The following is a 19,750-nucleotide window of genomic DNA, read 5'->3' on the forward strand; positions in this document are numbered from 1 at the left end:
GCCCTTCATATTGGCACTATGAGCGCATGGCACCACAGGGCACCAGAGCCATCCTGACAGATACCACCGAGGGCAAAACTTCCGGTGACTGTGCACGCACACACACCCCTACATTGGAATGGACACATGCAATCACTAGAAGAAGAATCCAGTATATACTGATATTTCCCATAATGTCTCTTAAAAGAAAATGTTTTGATACCAAAAACAAGGTAAGGCATGTGCATTAACCAAACAGCAAGCCAGGGCTCATTCGAGTTAAGGCCGTTACTGGTTTGGGATGAAATATCGATTTTTTTATATACACACTTGACCAACATTTTCAGTAGTGTCTAGAGATTTTGGGAGCCCAAATGGAGACATCTTACTGGGGCCTGATTTTTGGAGGGTGGATGCTCATCACTTCCTGAAATTTAGGCCCTTTTAAAGGTGCCTCCAGTTGGTCTCTTTGAAAACCATGGCTGATAAGAACATGTTTGTATATTTGCGTCACTTGCTGTAGCAACTTGGCACTGGCTTTTGAAACCAAGTGTGCGGACCTGAATGCATGTGGTGCTGACACTGGCCCACAAAGACCACATCTTATATTGACAGTGCTGGTCCCCCACCAGGAATTGGAGATCCATCGCTAGGACCCATTTTACCACAAGGTCCACAACTAGCAACCTTCCACTAACAGATCAGTACCAGGCACTGATTTGAACTTACCTAGCATTTGAAATCTCAGAGATCCAGGATGAGCCAAGGCCCTGAAACTTCACAGTTTCAGGAGCTATTTGGAGAAGTCCCCTACAATGGTAGCTCAGGTTCAATGGCTTTATTTGTCATGAGTGGATTCCCAGCAGTAGTTCTTCCTGATTCAGCTAAACCCAACAACTCAATTGAGGGATGCCATTTGGGGACTCTGTGGTAATGATCAGGGACCCTCCAGTTTGAAATTAGGGAGGGAGAAGCCTTTAATCTTCATCAGATAGGCAGAGGTTTCCAGATAGTATCTAAGTACTCATAGCACCTGGCTATTCATGCAGGAACCTTTTGCTATCTCGAGGGGTTTTGCTGATTGAATGGATAGAGCCTAGCATGCGCCTATGCCTGGTTACACAGTGGGCTTGCTGGGTGTGCTGGGAATGCTTGAAGCTCTAGTTGCTGCTTAGGCAGGTTTCATATCCAGAAAACTTTCCTGTACCCTTCGATGGAATAGATCAAGTGGGGAGGGCTGGGTGGCGCCCTTATTTCCCATCTCTTTCATTACCATCAGCCTCCATCTTCCCCAAAATGCAAGCACTGCCTCTTTCACAGCCAGGCCCTGGCCCTCGCCAGGTTATGCAGATGCCCTACTTGCAAGCTCTCACAGACTCATCGATAGCTGCCCTTCACCCGAGCCTTACTCAGCCCTTCACTGATAGTTTCCAAAGTCAATTTGTCTTCCCACTCCTCACACACCACCAGGTAACAAGGAACTGACCACTACTAGCAGTTATGCCTCATTAGCACACCACCACAGCTCAGAACACAGCGCAAGGACCCACTCATGTACCTTCTGGAGACCTCTCTTGGCAGCTCAGCTTAATTCTTTGACCTTCTGGCTCTTCAAGACTTAGGCAATTTTTCCGCAGATCTTTCTTTTGGATGGAATAATGGGAAAGGAAGATACCAAAGGAGACAACGCCTCCCCCTAGGAAAATGAAACAAAAACCACACAAGCCTGGAGGGTGGCTTATTAGATTTTTTTTATTCCTCGTTTTAAAATGGCTAATCATAATAAAAAATAAAAGTGCGGCTCTGTGGAGGCCACAAGAGAGATATTGCCATAGAGAAAGAGTCAAGTAGTGCCTGGAGATTAGGTTGGATTTCTGCTTGGTTTGCTTTGACTTTCATGGGGTTTTGGTGTGGATGTCTATAATTTTTTTGGCATATGACATGAAAATATTGCTTTTTGGGGTTTGGTTTTGTTTCTTCTTTTTTACTCTTCCCCAGTTTGGAAATAAAAACAACCGTGTGACAGTGAGAAACCATAACGGAACCATCAAAAATAAGAAATGTAAAAACATCAGAGAGAAGAACTGCTAAAATTGGCTGGAGGGGGGGGGGGGTTAGATACAGGTCAAATCTCTATACAGGGGAACACAGCCCTCAAGCCCCACACTGCTCTTCTGAGCCCCAATGATATGTCTCTAGCGCTGTGCAAGTTCATCTGTTTGTTGCGGAAGGGGTAGCATCGGGAAACAGAAGAAACCCTCCAGTCCCTTCTCCCCACTTTATTGGGAGTCAGTTTCATGACACATCCCATCTCATCTGAATACTGGAGGCTCTAAAAATGGGAAACTGAGTCCTTAATTAAACCCACCCGTACAACGGAGACCTGGATTTGCTCACCCCCCTCAGCTAAAGGGGAGGTCACGCCTAACCACTGCACGATGGAGGTGGGAGGGCTGCCTTCCAGCTCTCCCCCTTGCTTTGCTTCCTCAGGATAGGAAATCTGCCCAGGAAGCAGAGAAGCCAGAAAGGGGGAGATGAGACACAAAAGGCAGGCCGGGCCCAGGACCGTAGCATGGCTGCTAGAGGAAGGACAGGCCGCAGAAGAATTGAGCAATGGGTCAAGCCTAGGATCACATGAGCAAGGACCTGGAGTCTGTCCCTAAATATAAAATACTTTCCCATCCCTCCCATGCTGGCAATTCCACAGGTGCCTCCTTTCGAATTAACCAGGCACCTGTGGTAGAAAGCCCCCCGTCCCCCAGGATGTATATACTCTACACACACACACACACATCCCCATGTCGTCCTTCCTGGGGCCGAGTGTCCTAAAGGGGCACGTGGGGCCTGGGCCCTTGTGGGGTGATTCTTCCCTCTCTCTGGTAGATATATAATTTCTTTTATATTTATATTTATATATAGATATTTATATATACACACACCTGGTAACTCAGAAGAGGGGAAAAAAATAGAATCCGTAACAATCATAAAAAAAATTATCCTTGTTTAAAAACGATCCGTTCCTACCGCACGAGGCGAGTGATTGCACGAGGTCCACAGTATCTGGCCCATCGGTGGTGGCGCAACTGCAGGCTGCGCCTCCCCCCACCAGCTGGGGGCGCTGCCGTGATAGTCCTCCCCCCTTTCTTTCGGCAGTGTGTGCTACATTTGCAGTCAATCAGCTGGTTGGGAGGAGGAGGGGGACCGAGGCTGCGTTGCAGCTGTGATGATTTAGGGGGTGCCCAGGGTCTCACCCCAAATCCCAGGGGTCATACTTTAAAAGGTCACTGTCCTCTCAGCTATTTCCCCCCGCAGTTGGAGGATTCTAAAAAATGTCCATGCATGTGAGAGAGCAGGGGTGCCTTGCTCCTGAGCATGGCCCCTGCCCACCAGGGCCCAGGCGTTTTGGTATCAGCCAGGGAGTAGGCGACAGTGGGGAGAGAGCTCCGCCCCTCATACAGAGATCTCATAAGTGGTCCCGCCCACTCCAGAGACCTTCTTGACTCCTCCTCGAGTTGGGCTGCTGAGAGGTGGCTGGCCAGGGGAGGGGGAGGCCGGGCCCAGACTCTTGGGCTGCCCATTGGACTTGCTGTAGGCGGTTCTCATCTGCACCTCGTCTCTGGGGAAGGAAGGACACAAGGGCGTCAGGAAGTGACCACACACCACAGGGCTGGGATCGGTGGAACTTTCAACCACACAGCACAGCACGCTCAATGGCAGGGGGATGGAGTGGGGATCCACACACACAAATGGGGAAGAGAAGGAGGATTCGAGGTGCGTCTGACACCCCAGGACAGAGGGTGGGAAGGGGAGAGTAGGTATGTAGTAGGGAAAGGGACAACGGGCCAGGAGCACACTAAACCATGAAGGTGGACAGAGCCCAGCCCACACCTTTTGGGAGAGAGATTCCCACTGCACTAAGGTGAAAGAAGGGTCTCGCACACTGGGAGGAAGCCCTGCATTCCCCCAGGAAAGAGGGCTAGAATCCACATTGCCCCTCCCTCCACCGATCAAAGGATGGGAGACACCCACACAGCCTTGCACTCCCCAGGGAGGGGTCAGACACGCAGTCATGAACAAACACACACAGCCTATGCACTCCCCAGGGAGGGGTCGGAGACACACAGGCGTGTACACACACACCCTCCCACACACAGCCCGTGCACTTCCCAGGGAGGGGTCGGACACGCAGGCGCGCACAGGCCGTGCACTCCCCAGGGAGGGGTGGGACAGAGACACCCACACCCTTGCTTTCTCTCTGGGCACAGGAGGGGGAGAGAGAGGACACACCCCACACTCCTCAGAAGGGTGGAGGGAGGTCTCACCCCCCTACACTGCACTGGGGATGGGGGAGAGGTAACTCACAGACACAGGGCTCTTCCCAGAGAGGGGGAAAGGCAGAGCGGGTCACGGCTCTCCCTGGATGGAAGGGGAGAGGAGGGGCATGGCTGGGGGGGGGGGGGGAGAGGAGGAAAGGGTTTGTCTCACACCACGCTCTCTGGCTCATGTGTTGGAGGGAGGAGGGGGAAGGGCCAGACGAGGGCAGGCAGGACTCCTTGTGGATCACCCCCAGCCTCTCCCTCCTGCGTGCTGTCGGCTCCCTCCGAGCTCCTCCGTCGGCATGGCGGTGGGGTGCTTGCCCAGGCAGCTTGTCCCCCGCCGAGTCAAAGAACACATAAAGCGCGCGGTGGGCAGAGTTGGTACTTACTTTGGTGCCAGTAATGGCTGCAAGGCCACCTCCTCTGTCTCCGGGATGCTGGCCTGAGGCGACTGTTTTTGGCTGCTATAAGACACGACTTTGCCCAGCTGGGGGGCAGTGAGCGGGTCGGGCGAGCGTACTCGGAGTGGCTCCGGTTTGCCAAAGCGGGGTGGCACCGGGCGGGTCAGCGGGTTCTTGCCCAGCGGTGAGCGCTTCGAATCGTCCGAGGAGGAGCTGGTGCGTGGGGCATTGCTGGAGCCCGGTGTTGACTGGATGCCCGAGTCCACCAGCCCCGTGTCCTCCTCCCTGGCCAGGGGTGGCGGGGTAGGTGACTGCTGCAGCAGCTTCTCCCGCTCCTGCATGGAGGCCACAATGTGGCGGGAGAGATTGTCATAGCGCATGGGCGAGGGCTCGCATGGGGGTGGGTGCTTGGGCGAGCCGGCGCCAGGGAAGTGGCTGTGCAAGTCGGCCTCACGCTGCTGGGTGATGCGGGCCGAGAGAAAGGGCGAGGTGTAGCCCATGTGGGGCTCTGGCTCCGGCCCAGCCTGCACCGACTCGAAGTCGGGGCTTTCAGAGGGGGTGAGCAGGCTGTCGTATGATAAGCTGCCATTGCGCGTCTGGTTCACCAGACTCTTGTAGGAGGTGGAGGTGGTGCCCTCGGAGCGGATCGACTGAAGCTGGCCCAGCTCGAAGCCCGTGCCCTGGGCCGACTTGAGGCTAGAGGAGCGTGAGCCGCTTGACAGTGGGTCAAAGTGGAAACTCTTGCCGAAGGTGGGAGAGCGGAAGCTCTCGGGCTCCAGGCTTGGCTCCGAGCGGTAGCTGGGATTCCGGCTGCTCTCGGCGATGGAGGTGGGCTCCTTCAGGCTGTCCCCTCGGCTCAGCTGCAGGGCACAGGAGATGCACGGTATAGTCAGAGACCCCCTCACCTAATACCCACAGAACTAGAGACCCACTCCAGCCTGCCCTGCCCCCTATACTGTCCTGGGGGCTGGAACAAGGCTCCTCCAGAGACAGCCCAGACCCTACCCCATTTCCCAGGGTTCAACCCTGCAGACTCCTCATCAGGCATCCTCAGAGACGGGGCAGAGGAGCTCAAAGCAAGGTCTCCCCTAAAAGGGTCCAGAGCCCCCTCACAGCCCAGCCCCCACGTTCCCCCCAGCTCTGCCCCGTAGGGTTGGCATAGGGCATCCCCAGAGGCAGGGCAGGGGACACATCCCAAGAGATAAAGCAGGGGGAACTCAGCACCCCACCCTGCACTGCCCTGCGCGATCAGCTTCAGGAGCTGGGGTAACATCCCCTTAAGAAGGGCCCTGGCCCCTCTCCCAGAACCGCCCTCTGAGGACAAGCCTGAGTTCTGTGGGAGTCGTGAACCTGTCCCCTTATAACACCACAGCCCAATGGCAATGACTGAGTGGGTGGCCTAGGGCTAGACCCAACCAAGACGTTCTGAGACACTTAGTTCTTGCATATCCCCCTTCCACTGCCTCCACCTGCCCACGGGCAGCTCCTAAGAAGGGTCACTCCCCACCCCCACCCAGCCCCCAGGGCCTTCCCAGGGCAGCATTACCTTGGCGCTGGTGGAGTGCGGCATGGCAGCCGAGGTGCTGCTGCTGCTGTAGCCAGGGCGGTACTTGTACATGGTCGGAGTTGGAGGGCTGTCCCTGCCTAGCAAGCTGCTGTCTGTGGAGGGGAGAAGAGAGACACACACACTCACACACAGCATTCATGGCCTCACCGCAGGGTCCTCTCCCCGCAGTTGGGGGACACCACAGTCATCGTGCTGGTCCGTGAGAACCGTCTCTGAGCCTGGGATAGGGGGTTGGGACGCCAAGGAGGGGGAGGAGCTGGGTTACATGGGCCAAAGGGCAGCACTGGGAATGGGATGAAATGGAGCAGGAGGGTCATTTTCCAACAGTGAGATCAGGCAGGCAGCTTCCAGCCCTGCGTGCAGCTTGTCCAGCACTGGGTCATGGGTTCTCGGCTCCACTCTGCTGAGCAAGGGGTCCTGTGACTGGTGGAGAAACCCCACACTGAGCTGCGCAATACTCAAGGGGCTCCACTGCTTGGGGCTTTTCTAACCATGCTGGAGATACGCTGCGGGGGAACAGTCCTGCCCTGGCGCCCAGGGGACGGGCTTTGTGGATCGTCTTAACACTGCTCCACACAAGAGCCTTGCCTGTTCTGAGCACAGGCAGAAGCCCGCAGCTCTCCTCTTCCTGACGAGGGAGGGTGGGGAGGTGTGCTGGGCATTTCGGGAGCTCTGTCCAACTGGCGTTACAGACGTCACAGCTTGCCCTCACCTCCTACCTCAAGGCCAAGAATCTTGCCGTCACCTTCCAGGCTCTGCCCCTGCCCAGATCTTAGCCGCCTCTCCCAAAGCCTCTTCTCCCGCTGCTCCAACTCCTCCCACACGAACCCTGGAATTGCCTCCACCCTAGCCCCATTCTGTCCAAATGCCGCCTCTTCCACCACACCCTGTAGTTCTGCCTATGGAGCCTCGCTACATTCCAGTACAGACCCATCCTGTGGGGAGTATGAACTGCTGGGTCCAGTCAGCTGGGAAACAAGTTGGGACAAGGACAGTGTCTTCCTCTGCAATGACCCGTTGTGCGTTCTAACCAGTAGCTCATGCCTCCTCTCCCCACAGAGAGAGCTCAACACCATCTCTCAGAGGCAGGCAAACACTTGGAGAAACTGCAGCACAGAGAGGGGAAGCCATTCACCCAAGGTGTCACTAAGTGAGTCAGTCAGAGCACAGAGCTCTGGACTCCCAGGAAGGTAGTCTAGTCACCAGACCATGCCTCCTCTCCACACACATTCCCTTGGATTCCCTCTCCCAGCGGGGGACAGAGCTGGCAGGCCAGGAGCCAGCGATAACGCCTACATGAGAGAAATTAGCACTAGCATCTGTGCTCCCACCTACACATCAGGACAGTCACCACCATCGTGACATCAGGCTACAGACAAGACTCAGGCCCCCTCTGGATCCCTGCTTCCCACACACGAGGGTAGCAGCACAAACCATTCTAACTCGCTAGTCCAGAGAGCCACCGCAGCAACCTTCCCGGCCAGGGATCAGTGCAATCTAGGCAACGCAGTCACCAGCTCCGCTTTGCCCTTCACTAGGCTGTGTGCAACACAAACTAAGCCCTGCAAATGCTCCAAGAGACATTCCTAAAACTGCCCCAGCTCTGCTGACGCACTTTGCTTCTGCTCTGCAGCCCCCTCTGCTATCCCAGCCCTGGGCTCTGCCGATGCACCTCGATCCTGGTCTGCGCCCCTGGGCTCCCCTCCCTGCGTCGGGTGGGGCACAGCTGCTCGTCAGCCTAGCATGCCTTCCTTACCCTCATTGGTGGCCAGGGTTAAGTGCGTCCTCAGACCTGTGTAGCGGCTGAGGTCTGGCTTGGGTGGGGGTGGCGGCTCAGCATCGGCAGACTGGCTCTCCATCACCTCCAGGCTTCCTTTGGACTGCAGAGACAAAGGGCAGAGGAGCAATCAGAAGGGTAGGGCAGGATGCAAGGTCCTACCCGCTGGGCTCAGCAGCAGTGAGGTGGTGTTAAAGGGGCCTTGCTGCCTCCTGGCGCTGACAAGGCATCCCAGGAGCAACGTCCACTTGCGGCTCAGATGCTGGGTGGGAAGGGAAGAGGTGCCTCAGAGCTACCCGGGAGGAGAGAGGGAGGGAGGGTGTGAGCCTCATGCAGCAGTGGTCGCCACATGGAAGGAACACGGCTTCAGTTGAGGGGCAGGCTGGACGAACACAGTGAAACCACAGAGAGGGGAAGAAAGGGAGCAGGTGAAAGGCTCACTCGGTTCCTACTCACGGCTGCACACTGCACCCCCTGGGCTCTCCCTGCCCAGGGTGCCGTCCTCCTCACCTTTGTTCTCTTCAGTTCAGCCTGGATACCGTTGTCCATTATCTTGACAGTGACCTGTCCATCTGACACCTCAGGCCGCAGGAAGGGCGGCTTCACCAACACCGTCTGCTCTGCCTTTGGTCGTCCGAGGTATCTAGTGAAGCATACGGGAGAGGTAAGCACTGGACTTGACACGCGAGCGACTGAGCTGGGACAGTGCCCTATGCACGCAGACTGCTCCTGCCTGGCTGGCACCCTACGGGAAGGAGCTGCACGCCCCAGAGGGACCCCCACGACAGGGAAGGGGAGAGAGAAGAGCCACGCTCTCTATGATGCTAGGCCCAGAATGAGGGTGCTTTTAGCCATGCAGTTCCCCAATCACCAAGCAATTCTACAGGGGACATCAAAGCCAGGAGACTCCCCTGAACGCAGCGCCCTCAGGCGAGTGCCTCAATGAGAAGGATGCTGGCGGCTGCGCTGAGAACACCCAGGGGCAGGTTTGGATTTAAAGCAGAGGATCAGGGACTTGCCCTAGCGAAGCAGACACTCACATGAGGACATCCACCTCCCAGAACAGCTAAGCAGGTCTGGGACCAAGGGGCTGGCTCGGATCTCCCTGTAGCAGGTGGGGCAGACTTACCTGGGGGCTGGGGAGCTGCAGAGAACACGGCTGACGTTCTTACAGCAGCCATTGGTGAAGGGGTTCACACCACCCCGGAATTTACCCGTAACCTGTGGGAGACGGGGAACCATTCAGGGGAGCCAGTACGGAGATGCAGGGAGGGGAGGCCGGCCGGCCACCGCTCTCCCTCCCACCCTCCAAACACCTGTGGCCTGCAGAGTACGTACCTGTTCATTGGTAGTGCGTCCCCTGGCTACCAGCACCACGTGGAACCCCGTAAGGCCAGCGACAGGGATGAAGAACAAACCAGCCACGCACATCACAGCCATGCTGCCAGCAAAGTCAAGGAACCAACCACAGTGCTGGTCTCATACACACTCCCCGCTCCAAGCCCTGCTGCTCATCCTGCCCCGACTGGGAATGCTCTTCTCCTGGCACCCCCTGCACCTGGGAGACATCCCTTCCCCAGCCTGCAATGCTCATCTCCTGGCACCCCCCACGCCCATGGGAGACGCCCCCTCTCCTGGTCTGGGCTGCTATTTTAGGCAGGATTTCGCTGCACCGTGGAGATGGGAGGAGGATACGTGACGGCCATGCGGACCCCAGAGAGCTCTTCCACCTGGTAGAGGACATAGAGCAGGCCAAAGCCAAAGACGCCCATGATGTGCACGGTGAGCGAGAGCAGGAAGAGGAAGAAGTAGCGGTAGTTGCGCCGCCCGATGCAGTTGTTCACCCAGGGGCAGTGATGGTCAAACTCCTGCCAGTTACAAGGGAAGAGCAGAAAACAGTCAGAGGCTTCTGTTCAACAGCACAGGGCCACAGGCACTAGCCAACCTGCAACATGGGGCAAGCAGAACACAGGCCCCCTGCACGGAGAGCAGAGCACAGGACCGCCCTGCCACCCCACCCCACAGCTCCTCCCCCCACAGGGAGAGCGGAGCACAGGACCGCCCTGCCACCCCACCCCTTCCCATGGTTCCTCACCCTCCAGGGAGAGCACAGAGCAGGACCATCTACCTGGTATCAGAGTGTAGGACCCTCACTGTCAGAACTTCTCACCCTCATGGTGATCAGAGCAGAAGACTCTCCCACCCACCTGCCACAGGGAAGCAGAGCACAATATGCCCTTGTCCTCTAGGGTCCTCACCCCATAAGCCATAGGGCAAATAGAGTGCAACTCAGACAGACCCACCCTCCATGTCCTGCAGCCAAGCACAGCACAGGACCACCACTGGCATGCGGAGCTGTGCAATACATAGGGTGCTGTGGGCACAGTAGCTCAGATCACTGCAGTCCAGCCTGCACCGTGCTCTGCCGGCGGTTCCTCACCTCCACACAGTTGTCACAGACGCTGCAGTGGGAGCAGCGCGGGGGCCGGTAGAAGCGGCACGTCGCACACCATTTCATGCGCACCTGGATGCCCTTGATCTCCACTGTCTTGTAGAGTGGGGCCCTGAAGTCATCCTCCTTGTCCTCATCTTCCTCTGCTGAGGGAGGGGAAATGCCCAGCAGAACAATAAGTCAGAGCACTGGGAAGTCACAGGCCAAACCCAGCTGCTATCTGCCCCCAAGAGTTGAGAGAGCTTCTGAGAACCCCAGTCTTTGCTGTCCCGATGCTGTTGCACTGGACACCTCAGCCGCCCCCTAACAGGAAAATCCCCAAGTCTGCATTCTGAGCAGGCATGAGGGCCGTCTAGAGGACCCCAAATATTGAACCATCTATCGGGAGGGTCTCCTAGGCCTTGGCCTCTCAGATGTCTGCTGACCATGGGAGGCTCAGGGACCTGATCCAGGAATACAGGATTTATATCTGTTTTGGCCATTGGTCCATCTGATCCAGAATGCTGGCTCCAACAGAGGCCAATACCAGACATGACAGAAAAAGGAAAACCCTCACAATGCATGTCCCAGCACAATACCATATGACCAGGGCAAAGAGGTTCTTTCCTTAGCTCTGTGGCCAGCCTTATGCCCTGAAGCTGGAGATCTGGGGTATCAGCCCCTGTCCCGTCATCAGCAGAGCATGGAAAGAGTTGGCTCCTGACAAGACACTTCCTGGACTGCAGTGAAACGGGAACAGCTCTCACCTCGTGGGAATATGCCCGGGTCCATGAAGGTGGCCATGCTGAAGTTGGCCAGCACGAAGAGGAAGACAACAGCATTGTAGATGGGGATGATCGGAGAGATGTACAGGCTGAGCCCTGGGCACCTGCACACAGACACAAGAGATGAGACAATGAAAAATCACCTCGACCCATGACCTAATTGGACGCTAGATAGGATGCCCCCAGCCCTTCCCACCAGCCCTTCCCCAATTTAGTCTAATAACTGCATTCTGCAACCCCAAGGGAAGCCCTTCAGACTCATCTAGCCAAGGAGGGACTCCAGGCAATGCTGTTTGGAGCTGTGAACTGGAAAGGGGTGAGGACAGAGTCCTGCCTTCAAGCCTGTGTATGAAGGCAGAAAGAGAAGCCTTTAATACCCTTTCCCCAGCTGCTGCTCCTTGCTGCAGAGCTCAGTAGGGCAGCAGCTGGGCAGAGGATAGAGCGAGTGGATGGACGTGCTGGGCACTGGACAAGCCGTCCCTGCTGTGCTGTGCGGTGTCCCAAAGTGGAAGGCCACATTCCACCCCTGACAGGTGGGTCATATTTCCCACTGGACAAACATTGGAGGAGGGGATTCACACTCCCCAGGGAAGCTTAGGAACCACACTGCACTGGAGCCAAAGAATTTCCAACACACAGCCGTTAACCCTTCTCCTCCTGCAACAGGCCACTCCCCTTAGTTCTCTCCAGAAGAGCCAACCAGGACAATAGTGCACTTGGAAACTCGCCTGCAGCCTTCTCAGTAGGACAGGGGTATGCCAAATAGCCAAGCAGCACTAGGGTACACAGAACTGACTGCGTCCCTCCTCTGGGACAGAGGGGGCACTTGGGCCCTCCAGCAGAAACAATGCCCAACAGTACTGGCCTGTTTTCTGGGCCACAGGTCCCCTGGCTAGATCCTAACCTTGTTCCACTGAGCACCAGCTCTTGCTTGAGCTTGCTGGTATAGAAACTCATTCCCATAATCTCTCCCTACCCTCCTGTAGCTGACTTTGAAATGCAGCACATTCCCTCCACACTCTGAACAGTAGCTGCTGGGCATGGGGAACCCAGAGAGTCCAGGAAGGGAAGTGATTAGCAGTGGGCACATAAGGGAAGCATTCTGCTGGGCCTCTCTGACCAGCTTGGAAAATCCACTGGAAGGGGAGAGTGAAGAACAGTCCTCCTCCATCCCATCACAAATGTCCCCTCCAAATTCAGCCATGTTGGAGGACAAGATGGTCATACCCCAGCAATTAAATGATGGTTCCATCCTGCTGTGTGGGATCTAACCATGCCCCCAGTCTGTGCTCAAGGCAGGATGGCCCAGCGGTTAGAGCTCCAGCCTAAGACTTAGGAGAGCTGAGTTCAAGTCCCTGGTCTGCCACAGACTCCCTGTGTAACCTTGTGCAAGTTGCATGGCCTCTCTGTGCCTCAGTTCCCCCTCTGTACAATGGGGATAATAGCACTGCCCTGCCTCACAGCGTATGAGGGTACATGGGGTATGAGGTGCTGAGACACTACAGGAATAGGGCCTGCAAAATTACCCAAGGCAGACAGAGCCCTGGACAAACCAAAAGCAGGACTAACCCAACTCATTAAGGCAAACTAGCCAGCGAGGGAGAGAAACAGGACAAGCCAGTCTGACCAGCAGCTCCACACACAGAGAGCTTGCAAGAGAAAAATATGTCCCCCACAACATGCGCAGGGAGCCCAGGGTAGAGTGGGGAAAGCAGCTATTGAGCAGAAAGAACCCAAGCAGAATGTCCAAGTGAAAAAGACAGCCCTGTCTGAATGCTGGGACAGTCAGTTAAGGCTCCCCAAACTCTGCCTTGTGCTGGGATGTGCGGGGGGGGTCAAAGAAGTTCATTGTCTGCTCCCCAGTGCCCTCTGGGGGACAAAGGGCAGTAGCCAGGGCCTTTATGTGCTACTGTAATACACATAATAAAATCTAGCTCAGTCATGGGTGGTGGGTCTGAGATCCACAATGGCTAATACTCTGCTATTGCTAAGCCTGTTTGGGTGGAGGTCAAAATAGGGTAGACAGTGATAAGGGAGTTCCAACCTTATTTATAGAATCCCCACCACGATGCCCAGACCCACTGGAATTAACCAGACCCCATACAGCAAAGGGCTCCTATAAACCTTGAGGTGCATTTCAGTGCTGAAGGCCGGGATGCAGATGGACTGGCAGAGCTGATGAGGGTGGGGTAGGATGGAAAGGGCAGGAGCCAGACTGAGGTGCATTGGCAAAGTAGAAGGCATGACTGGAAGAGCAGGAGTCACTACAGAGTAGGATTGCGTACTGTGGTGCAAGTGATGTTGCTGGTGTGACATCCCTTAGAAATATGCCACCACCCACTCTCCAGCTGTGGAAAACTCTCACGCTGTGGGAGGCCGAGGTGTGCCATGGGGGAGACAGGGCTCAAGTGCCCCTCATTCTAGATAGAGCCCCCCCATTCACACACACACACCCCTGGGTATTTGGCTGGCTGGCTAACAGCTCCTCCAGAATCCCAGGAGGGTTTGGAGGGATGCTGAGAGTGGTGTCAGAAATGGTACACACTGGTAGGGGAATCACCGTCCCTCCTCCCCTGGAGGAGCTTGGGCTCAGGAGATAGTGGGCTTCCCCCTTGAAGGCGCCGGTGTAATACCCTAATCTGCTTTGCTGCTGGGAGTTTAATCTCACAGATCTAGGGCAGCATCTGTCCCTCTCCCCCTCCCCCGACTCAGAGCAGTCTGCAATACATGCAGAGGGATTTAGGCAGCAGGAGCACAGAGACAGAGAGGAGAGCGCATGGCCGGCTGAACAGGATGACATATGGCATGACTGGGGTAATCCATGGTAGCCTCAGAGTCTGGGGCAGCAGTTGTGGGGCACACTCTAGATTGGGCAGGGATGGCCTGCCCCACTGCTCATTGTTCCACTTTCAGCCCCTCCTCCACTGCCAGACGGGATCATTTAACATTCCCTTTAAAGGGACAGCTAGGACAGAAAAGCCCACTTAAACCATCCTCTCACATGCAGGTCAGTGGGAACACAGACAATCTCCAATGGAGGGCAGGGGTGGGGCAACAGCAGCCACGTGTGCTATATGAACCCTGGCTCTGGGACTGCTAACCAAAACCAAAGTGTGAGATGGGCCAGGGGAAGAGTATGTTCAAAAGCCAACACCTACAGACTAGGCCTAGCAAGAGGCAAGCAGTCCAGTGATGCCGGGGGAGGGAAAGGCAAGGCGGCAGGCTGCGGGGAAGAGGGGAGGGCTCGGGGAACTGGACAGTGTCTGTCTGCTCTAGGGCATCAGTTCCAATCCAGTGGTTCATAGTGAGTTACTCCTATCCCACTTTTGTTTCCCATCATGCTGCTGAAGCAGTCAGAACCGTCACAGCCATTTGTACTGCTTGTGCAAGGGGAACTGGGAAGGGCCTTGGTACATTTCTCAGTGGACAGATGTTTCCATCCCAAAGTCACCAGCACTTACTCAGTCCTCCCCATTAGTAGTCTCAGCAGAGGGACTATGGCTGGACAGGCCACAGATTGAAGAGTCTCTCATCACCCCAGGGCTAGAGTTAGACACTGCTGGGGGAAGCAAGCACTGCCACTGCCTGTGCTGTCCCTGCACACCCGCTCTGTTAGTGGTGCCTGTTCTGGGAGTGCCTGGCAGGGCGGGGAGCTACCAGCAGGCGGAGTGAGGCCTGGATGGGACTGGGAGGAAGAGGAGCCATGTGCTGATAGGCAAGGAGAGGTAAACAATATGTGCCTGTCCTGGAAGCCAAGGGAGGAGCGGCTGCACACACCTGTCCTGACATGCAGCTTCAAGCAGTGGGAGAGAGAGATGAAAGAAGGGCAGGGAGACAAGGGCGTGGGGAGAAAGGAGAGATGGCCAGAGAGCAGGTAGGTAGGAAGGGAGGTGCTGGTGGCCCCACCCAGCTGGAGGCAATGTTGGGGCAGGCTTGCTCATGTCCCACCTGATAATTAACCCAATTAATTCCCCTCACTCTCTCCTGGCAGGGCATGGGAAGGGAGCCTGCATCCAGGTCAGTGTCCCTCCCAAAATACTCCACCACCAGGCAGGCTCTCACTTTCTCACACACCCTGTTTGGCCTGGGTGGGGGAAGTGGTGACTCTCTCACTGACTGAACAGGCTCAAAGGATGCTTTGTAACCCAGGAGGGAAAGGAGCACCTGGACCAGGACTAGCAGAAGTACTGGAATGCCATTCCAGCTCCTAAAAAAGGTGCTGAAACCGTGTACTGGAGCATTCTGGCATGGCTTGAGCCCTGCTCCTGGGTATTGTCCCACACTCTCCCACAGACCTGCTAAGTGATCTTGGGCAAATCACTTCCCTTCTGGGTTTCCCCATCAGTCTCTCACACAGAGAGGCGGGGTCGGGGAGAAGGCTAAATCCACTAATACTTGCAAAGTCTTTGGATAGCAGAGGTGCTATATGAACCCTGGCTCTGGGACTGCTAACCAAAACAGCAATTTCTGCTCCAAGAAGCCCCTCTTGCAATGAGCAATAACCTAGGTTCCTTCCCACCTGAACAGCTGCTAGCCACAGAAAGCACAAGCCAGAGACTGGGAACAATGTACTACGCAGGCTGTGTGAAGTGAAACTGAGGCAGCCTGGCATGTCACGCCCCCGCCCCTAGCACGTTCATTCTGTGCCTGACGAGCAGCATCAAGCTTGGTTTGCCTGTGACTGCCGCGAGCGCCCAAGCAGCCTTACAGCATCCCTGAGTCTACCCAGGTTTTAGTAATTTTATACCAGTGTGTGGGGTAGAGGGGGTGGCTTTCAATCCTTTCCGCTCCTGGCAGGGGGATTCCCTGCACAGTGATTCTGAATGGCACACGAAGCTGCACTCCAGAAACCAGCCAGGGGGCACGCTGCATGGGAAAAGCCTTGCAAAGAGCAAGCAGACAGGGAGCAACACCACCAGGCTTTTGAAGGACACCCTTCCTGGGGTGGCTAAAAATCCTCCCTTCTGCCACAGCTCAGACCACATCAACCCCCAAATCCTCCCTGACTCCCCCCTCACTGCCTTCCCCTTCAAAGCTCTGCACTGCTCAGCTCCTGTCCAAGCCGCCTTCCTTCCTCAGTGCATCCAAGCTGCGCCTCATACGTGGAGCTGTTTCCTGGGCACCTAACCACCACCCCTTTTGTTTGGGCAAATTCCTCCTTAAACCTTGCAGCTTTCAGTATCAATCCACTCTCAAAAGTGATCTTCATCTCATTGGCACCCTGGGCACCCAGCCATTCCTCCCCCTCTCCTGAAGCAATACCTAGAACCGGCTCATCTGTTGAGGGTAGCCCAACAGCTTCTTAGGGCACAGACTGTGTTTTCCTTTATGGATTGTACCGCACCAGGTGCGCTGACTGGGCTGGCCAAGCAAATGGGGAGGGACTGACTCTACAATCCACCTCAGCAGAGGCCTGACACTGCAGTCTCTAGAAGGCAGACCGTGTCAGATAAGGGGTGGTGCAGAGAAATCCAGCAGCCCACAACTCACTGAGGAAGGGGGAAGTCCCTCCACTTTAAGGGCTTTAAAGACCACTTCAGCCACTTTATGTTCTCTACAGTGGCTGCCTACAAAGACCTGTGTGAATCAGGCCAGGAACCAAACATGCACCGTCTGAGCAAGGAGGGAAGAAACCGAAGAAGTGGGCTGTAGTCCACGAAAGCTTATGCTCTAATAAATTTGTTAGTCTCTAAGGTGCCACAAGTCCTCCTGTTCTTTTTGCGGATACAGACTAACACGGCTGCTACTCTGAAACCTGCTATGGGAGGGTTACACTTGGCAATTGAGCCTCATGGTCCCCACGGTACACATGCTGCTGCTGAGGGATCACACCGTAGGATAAATAAAAGTGCAGTTTGTACAGGTGGAAGCCCCTCTGAAATCACACCCAACACAGGGGGCTTTTCTTAGGGAAAGGCGAGGGCAAAAGCAACACCATGACCTGAACCTGGCTCGCTATCTCAGAATGTCACATCAGTAAGGGTATGTATCTCTTCTCTGCACAGTTAACCCAGACTCTAGCCCAAGACCCCTTACAATCCACACAGAAAAACCCCAAACTGGGAGGTGGTTTAAGCCTAGTCTATCTTACCTGGGATGGGGGGAGTTAGAACCCAGGCCCCACTTTAACTTGGGCTGGAACCTGCCCACTTTGCAATGAAGACACAGGCTAACTCACTTGAGTGCTGATAATCCTCCATAGTCTCCCCATAATTCCTCCCAAAGGACAGACAAGTTCTCTTTCAATTGACAACTGACTAGGAAAAAATCCTAGAGCATCTCCGCACACAGAGCCATGGGATATGTTCCCCCCCCCCCACCCACACACACAAACACACACACACACACAGGCAAGTGCTGAAACAGTGAGGACACAATAATGTGGATAGGGCTTTGCTGTGGGGAAACCCTTAGGGCTATGCTAACCTCGTGCCCAGACCCAGGTGCCAAGCACCCATGTTAACTGTGCAATGAAGCCATACCCTGGACTGAGAAGGAGGGAGAGACCCCTCATACTAACCACCCCATCCACTAGGCAAGGCTACAGTTTTCCTAGGATTACAGGTGACTCCAATACTCCTCATTGGAGTCCAATACTCCTCATCTGCCAAGCATTCCTACAGGGCAAGAGCTGAACTAGCATGGCTAGCAAGGAGAACCAAGACACCTGTGAATCTACAGCATACCAATGAGCCTGTACTTTGGGTTTAGCAATGTATCTGTATATGGTTTGTATCCTCTCCTCACAAAAGCTGGCCTGGGAATCGCTCAGCGGCTCGAGGTGCTCATTCCACCTTTCTTCTGGTGTCCAGTCCCTGCCAGCAAGGGGAGCTCAGGACCTGAACTCTGAGCCATGCTGCCATTAGACTGCAATTCCAAATGTCATCATAATGGAAGACCCACATGCCATATTACAGGACCCACAACTGTGAACAGTGAAATTTAGCCTCTGTAATAACTGCCCATTTCCCGCCACTCAAACGCTCCTTGCAAGCTGAACTGCGTGACATTGGCCCAGGAGGGAGTGCGGAATGGTTAGAAAAGCCATTCAAGGGATTGGTGGAATGACACTTCACTTTGCTAGTGTTTTTGCAAACAGATAAGACACTCATAGGGCCCCCAAAAGGGCAGAGCATCTTCCTCTGTTCCTCACTGCCAGAGAGAGAAGAAAGTATCTCTTGATCTGGGGCCACTGGCAGAGGTGAGGTGACTATTAATCAGCCAGGAAAGATACAACAGGGACAGCACATGGGGCAGAAGTTGGCTGGAATGCAGGACCTCATATAGCTATCTATACCTAAGGACATTGCAAAAACAGCTGAACTTCACTCCTTCAAGACCACCCACAAGGCAGCTGAAGAGAGACTGCAAACAGCCAAGCTATAAGCACTGAAGGAGTCACTCACTGAGTTGCCATCAGTTGATTAGTTTCTGGACTGCCTGCAGCCACATGGAGCTGTGAAGCCCCTGGTGGTGCATAGCATGGTGCAGCAAGAGAGATAGGGAGTTGGGCAAGACTCCAATAGCAGCAATGTACTCGCTCAGCTGTGAAGTCAGGGCTTCAAGGTCAGCGATTGTGGGAACCACTCCCACTTTCTCCACTCCGGAGGGCCAGAGCTCTGAACCCACTCAGCTCCTGGCAGTCTAGGGAGGGGTTGAGACCTCAGCTCCCTAGCAGGTCCATGCAGGTGAGTCCAGGGGAGGAGATGGGCTGGTCCCCTCTCTGCTCACAAGGCGGGGAGTAAGTTTGGTTCCCTCCCTACAAGGCAGCCCCCACATTCACAGCAGCTTCCTCTCCTCCCTCCTATCACAGGCAGTTGCTGAGTAGTAGCTGGCCCTGCAGAGCTGAGTCACCCCCAATCCCTGACCTTGAACCCTTGATTTTGCAGCTCAGAGTGACTATTAGCTATTGTTGGAATTTTGCCTAACTCCCTAGCCCTTCCCTCTGCTGAACAGGAAAGGAAGTGGAAGAGAGGTGCTTTGGGAGGGCAGCAACTTGTGGGGAGGGAACTGAAGAGGAAGATGTGGTTGTTAACTGGAGGAGGAAAGGGAGAGCCTAGTAGGACTGATGTGGGGGGGGTGTCACACTTATAATTTTGGAATGGCTCCCCCCTCTCCAAGAGCAAGATTCTCTTCCCTTCAAGAAAGAGAAAGTAAAGCCCTACTGAAGTTTTCAGGGTGAGAGGGAAGGGGAACAGTCAGGGAGACCCATGAGCCTTTGTCACTAGGTCCTAGTTACCTCACTTTGCATGAGAAATGCCCAAGTAGTGAATGAGCCAAAAAAACCCAAAACCCAACTAAGAATGTAGAAAGCTGGACCTTTGCAAGCTAGTAGAGGCCATGCACAGCTGCAGGTGTGTGTCTGGGCCAGAGGAACTTCACCTTCTAATAAGAAAGTTGCACCTTTCACGCTATCTCCTCTCTCCCTTGCAATGCCAACAAAGCAAGTAACCAGTCTTCTAGCAGGGAGATGTACTTTTCCTGAGGGGAATGA

General features: G+C 55.0%; 1 protein-coding gene across 3 annotated transcripts in view; it reads right to left on the reverse strand.

The window, feature by feature from the left end:
- Positions 1-1,713: 1,713 nt before the first annotated feature.
- ZDHHC5 (zinc finger DHHC-type palmitoyltransferase 5) overlaps positions 1,714-19,750 on the reverse strand; it is a 37,420-nt gene continuing 19,383 nt past the window's right edge. For 2 of the 3 annotated variants that reach the window (XM_054027043.1, XM_054027045.1), the window contains 10 exons: positions 11,239-11,360; positions 10,481-10,638; positions 9,736-9,908; positions 9,379-9,481; positions 9,170-9,261; positions 8,551-8,683; positions 8,020-8,143; positions 6,243-6,355; positions 4,685-5,556; positions 1,714-3,595 (listed from right to left, as the gene is read on the reverse strand). In XM_054027043.1, coding sequence (XP_053883018.1) covers positions 3,430-3,595; positions 4,685-5,556; positions 6,243-6,355; positions 8,020-8,143; positions 8,551-8,683; positions 9,170-9,261; positions 9,379-9,481; positions 9,736-9,908; positions 10,481-10,638; positions 11,239-11,360 — 2,056 coding nt within the window. In that variant the 3' untranslated portion in view covers positions 1,714-3,429. The remainder of the gene's footprint in view (positions 3,596-4,684; positions 5,557-6,242; positions 6,356-8,019; positions 8,144-8,550; positions 8,684-9,169; positions 9,262-9,378; positions 9,482-9,735; positions 9,909-10,480; positions 10,639-11,238; positions 11,361-19,750) is intronic. The other variant, XM_054027046.1, reaches the window with a different exon arrangement.

This window comes from Malaclemys terrapin, chromosome 4 (assembly GCF_027887155.1).
Source record: "Malaclemys terrapin pileata isolate rMalTer1 chromosome 4, rMalTer1.hap1, whole genome shotgun sequence".
Taxonomy (NCBI): Eukaryota; Metazoa; Chordata; order Testudines; family Emydidae; genus Malaclemys; species Malaclemys terrapin.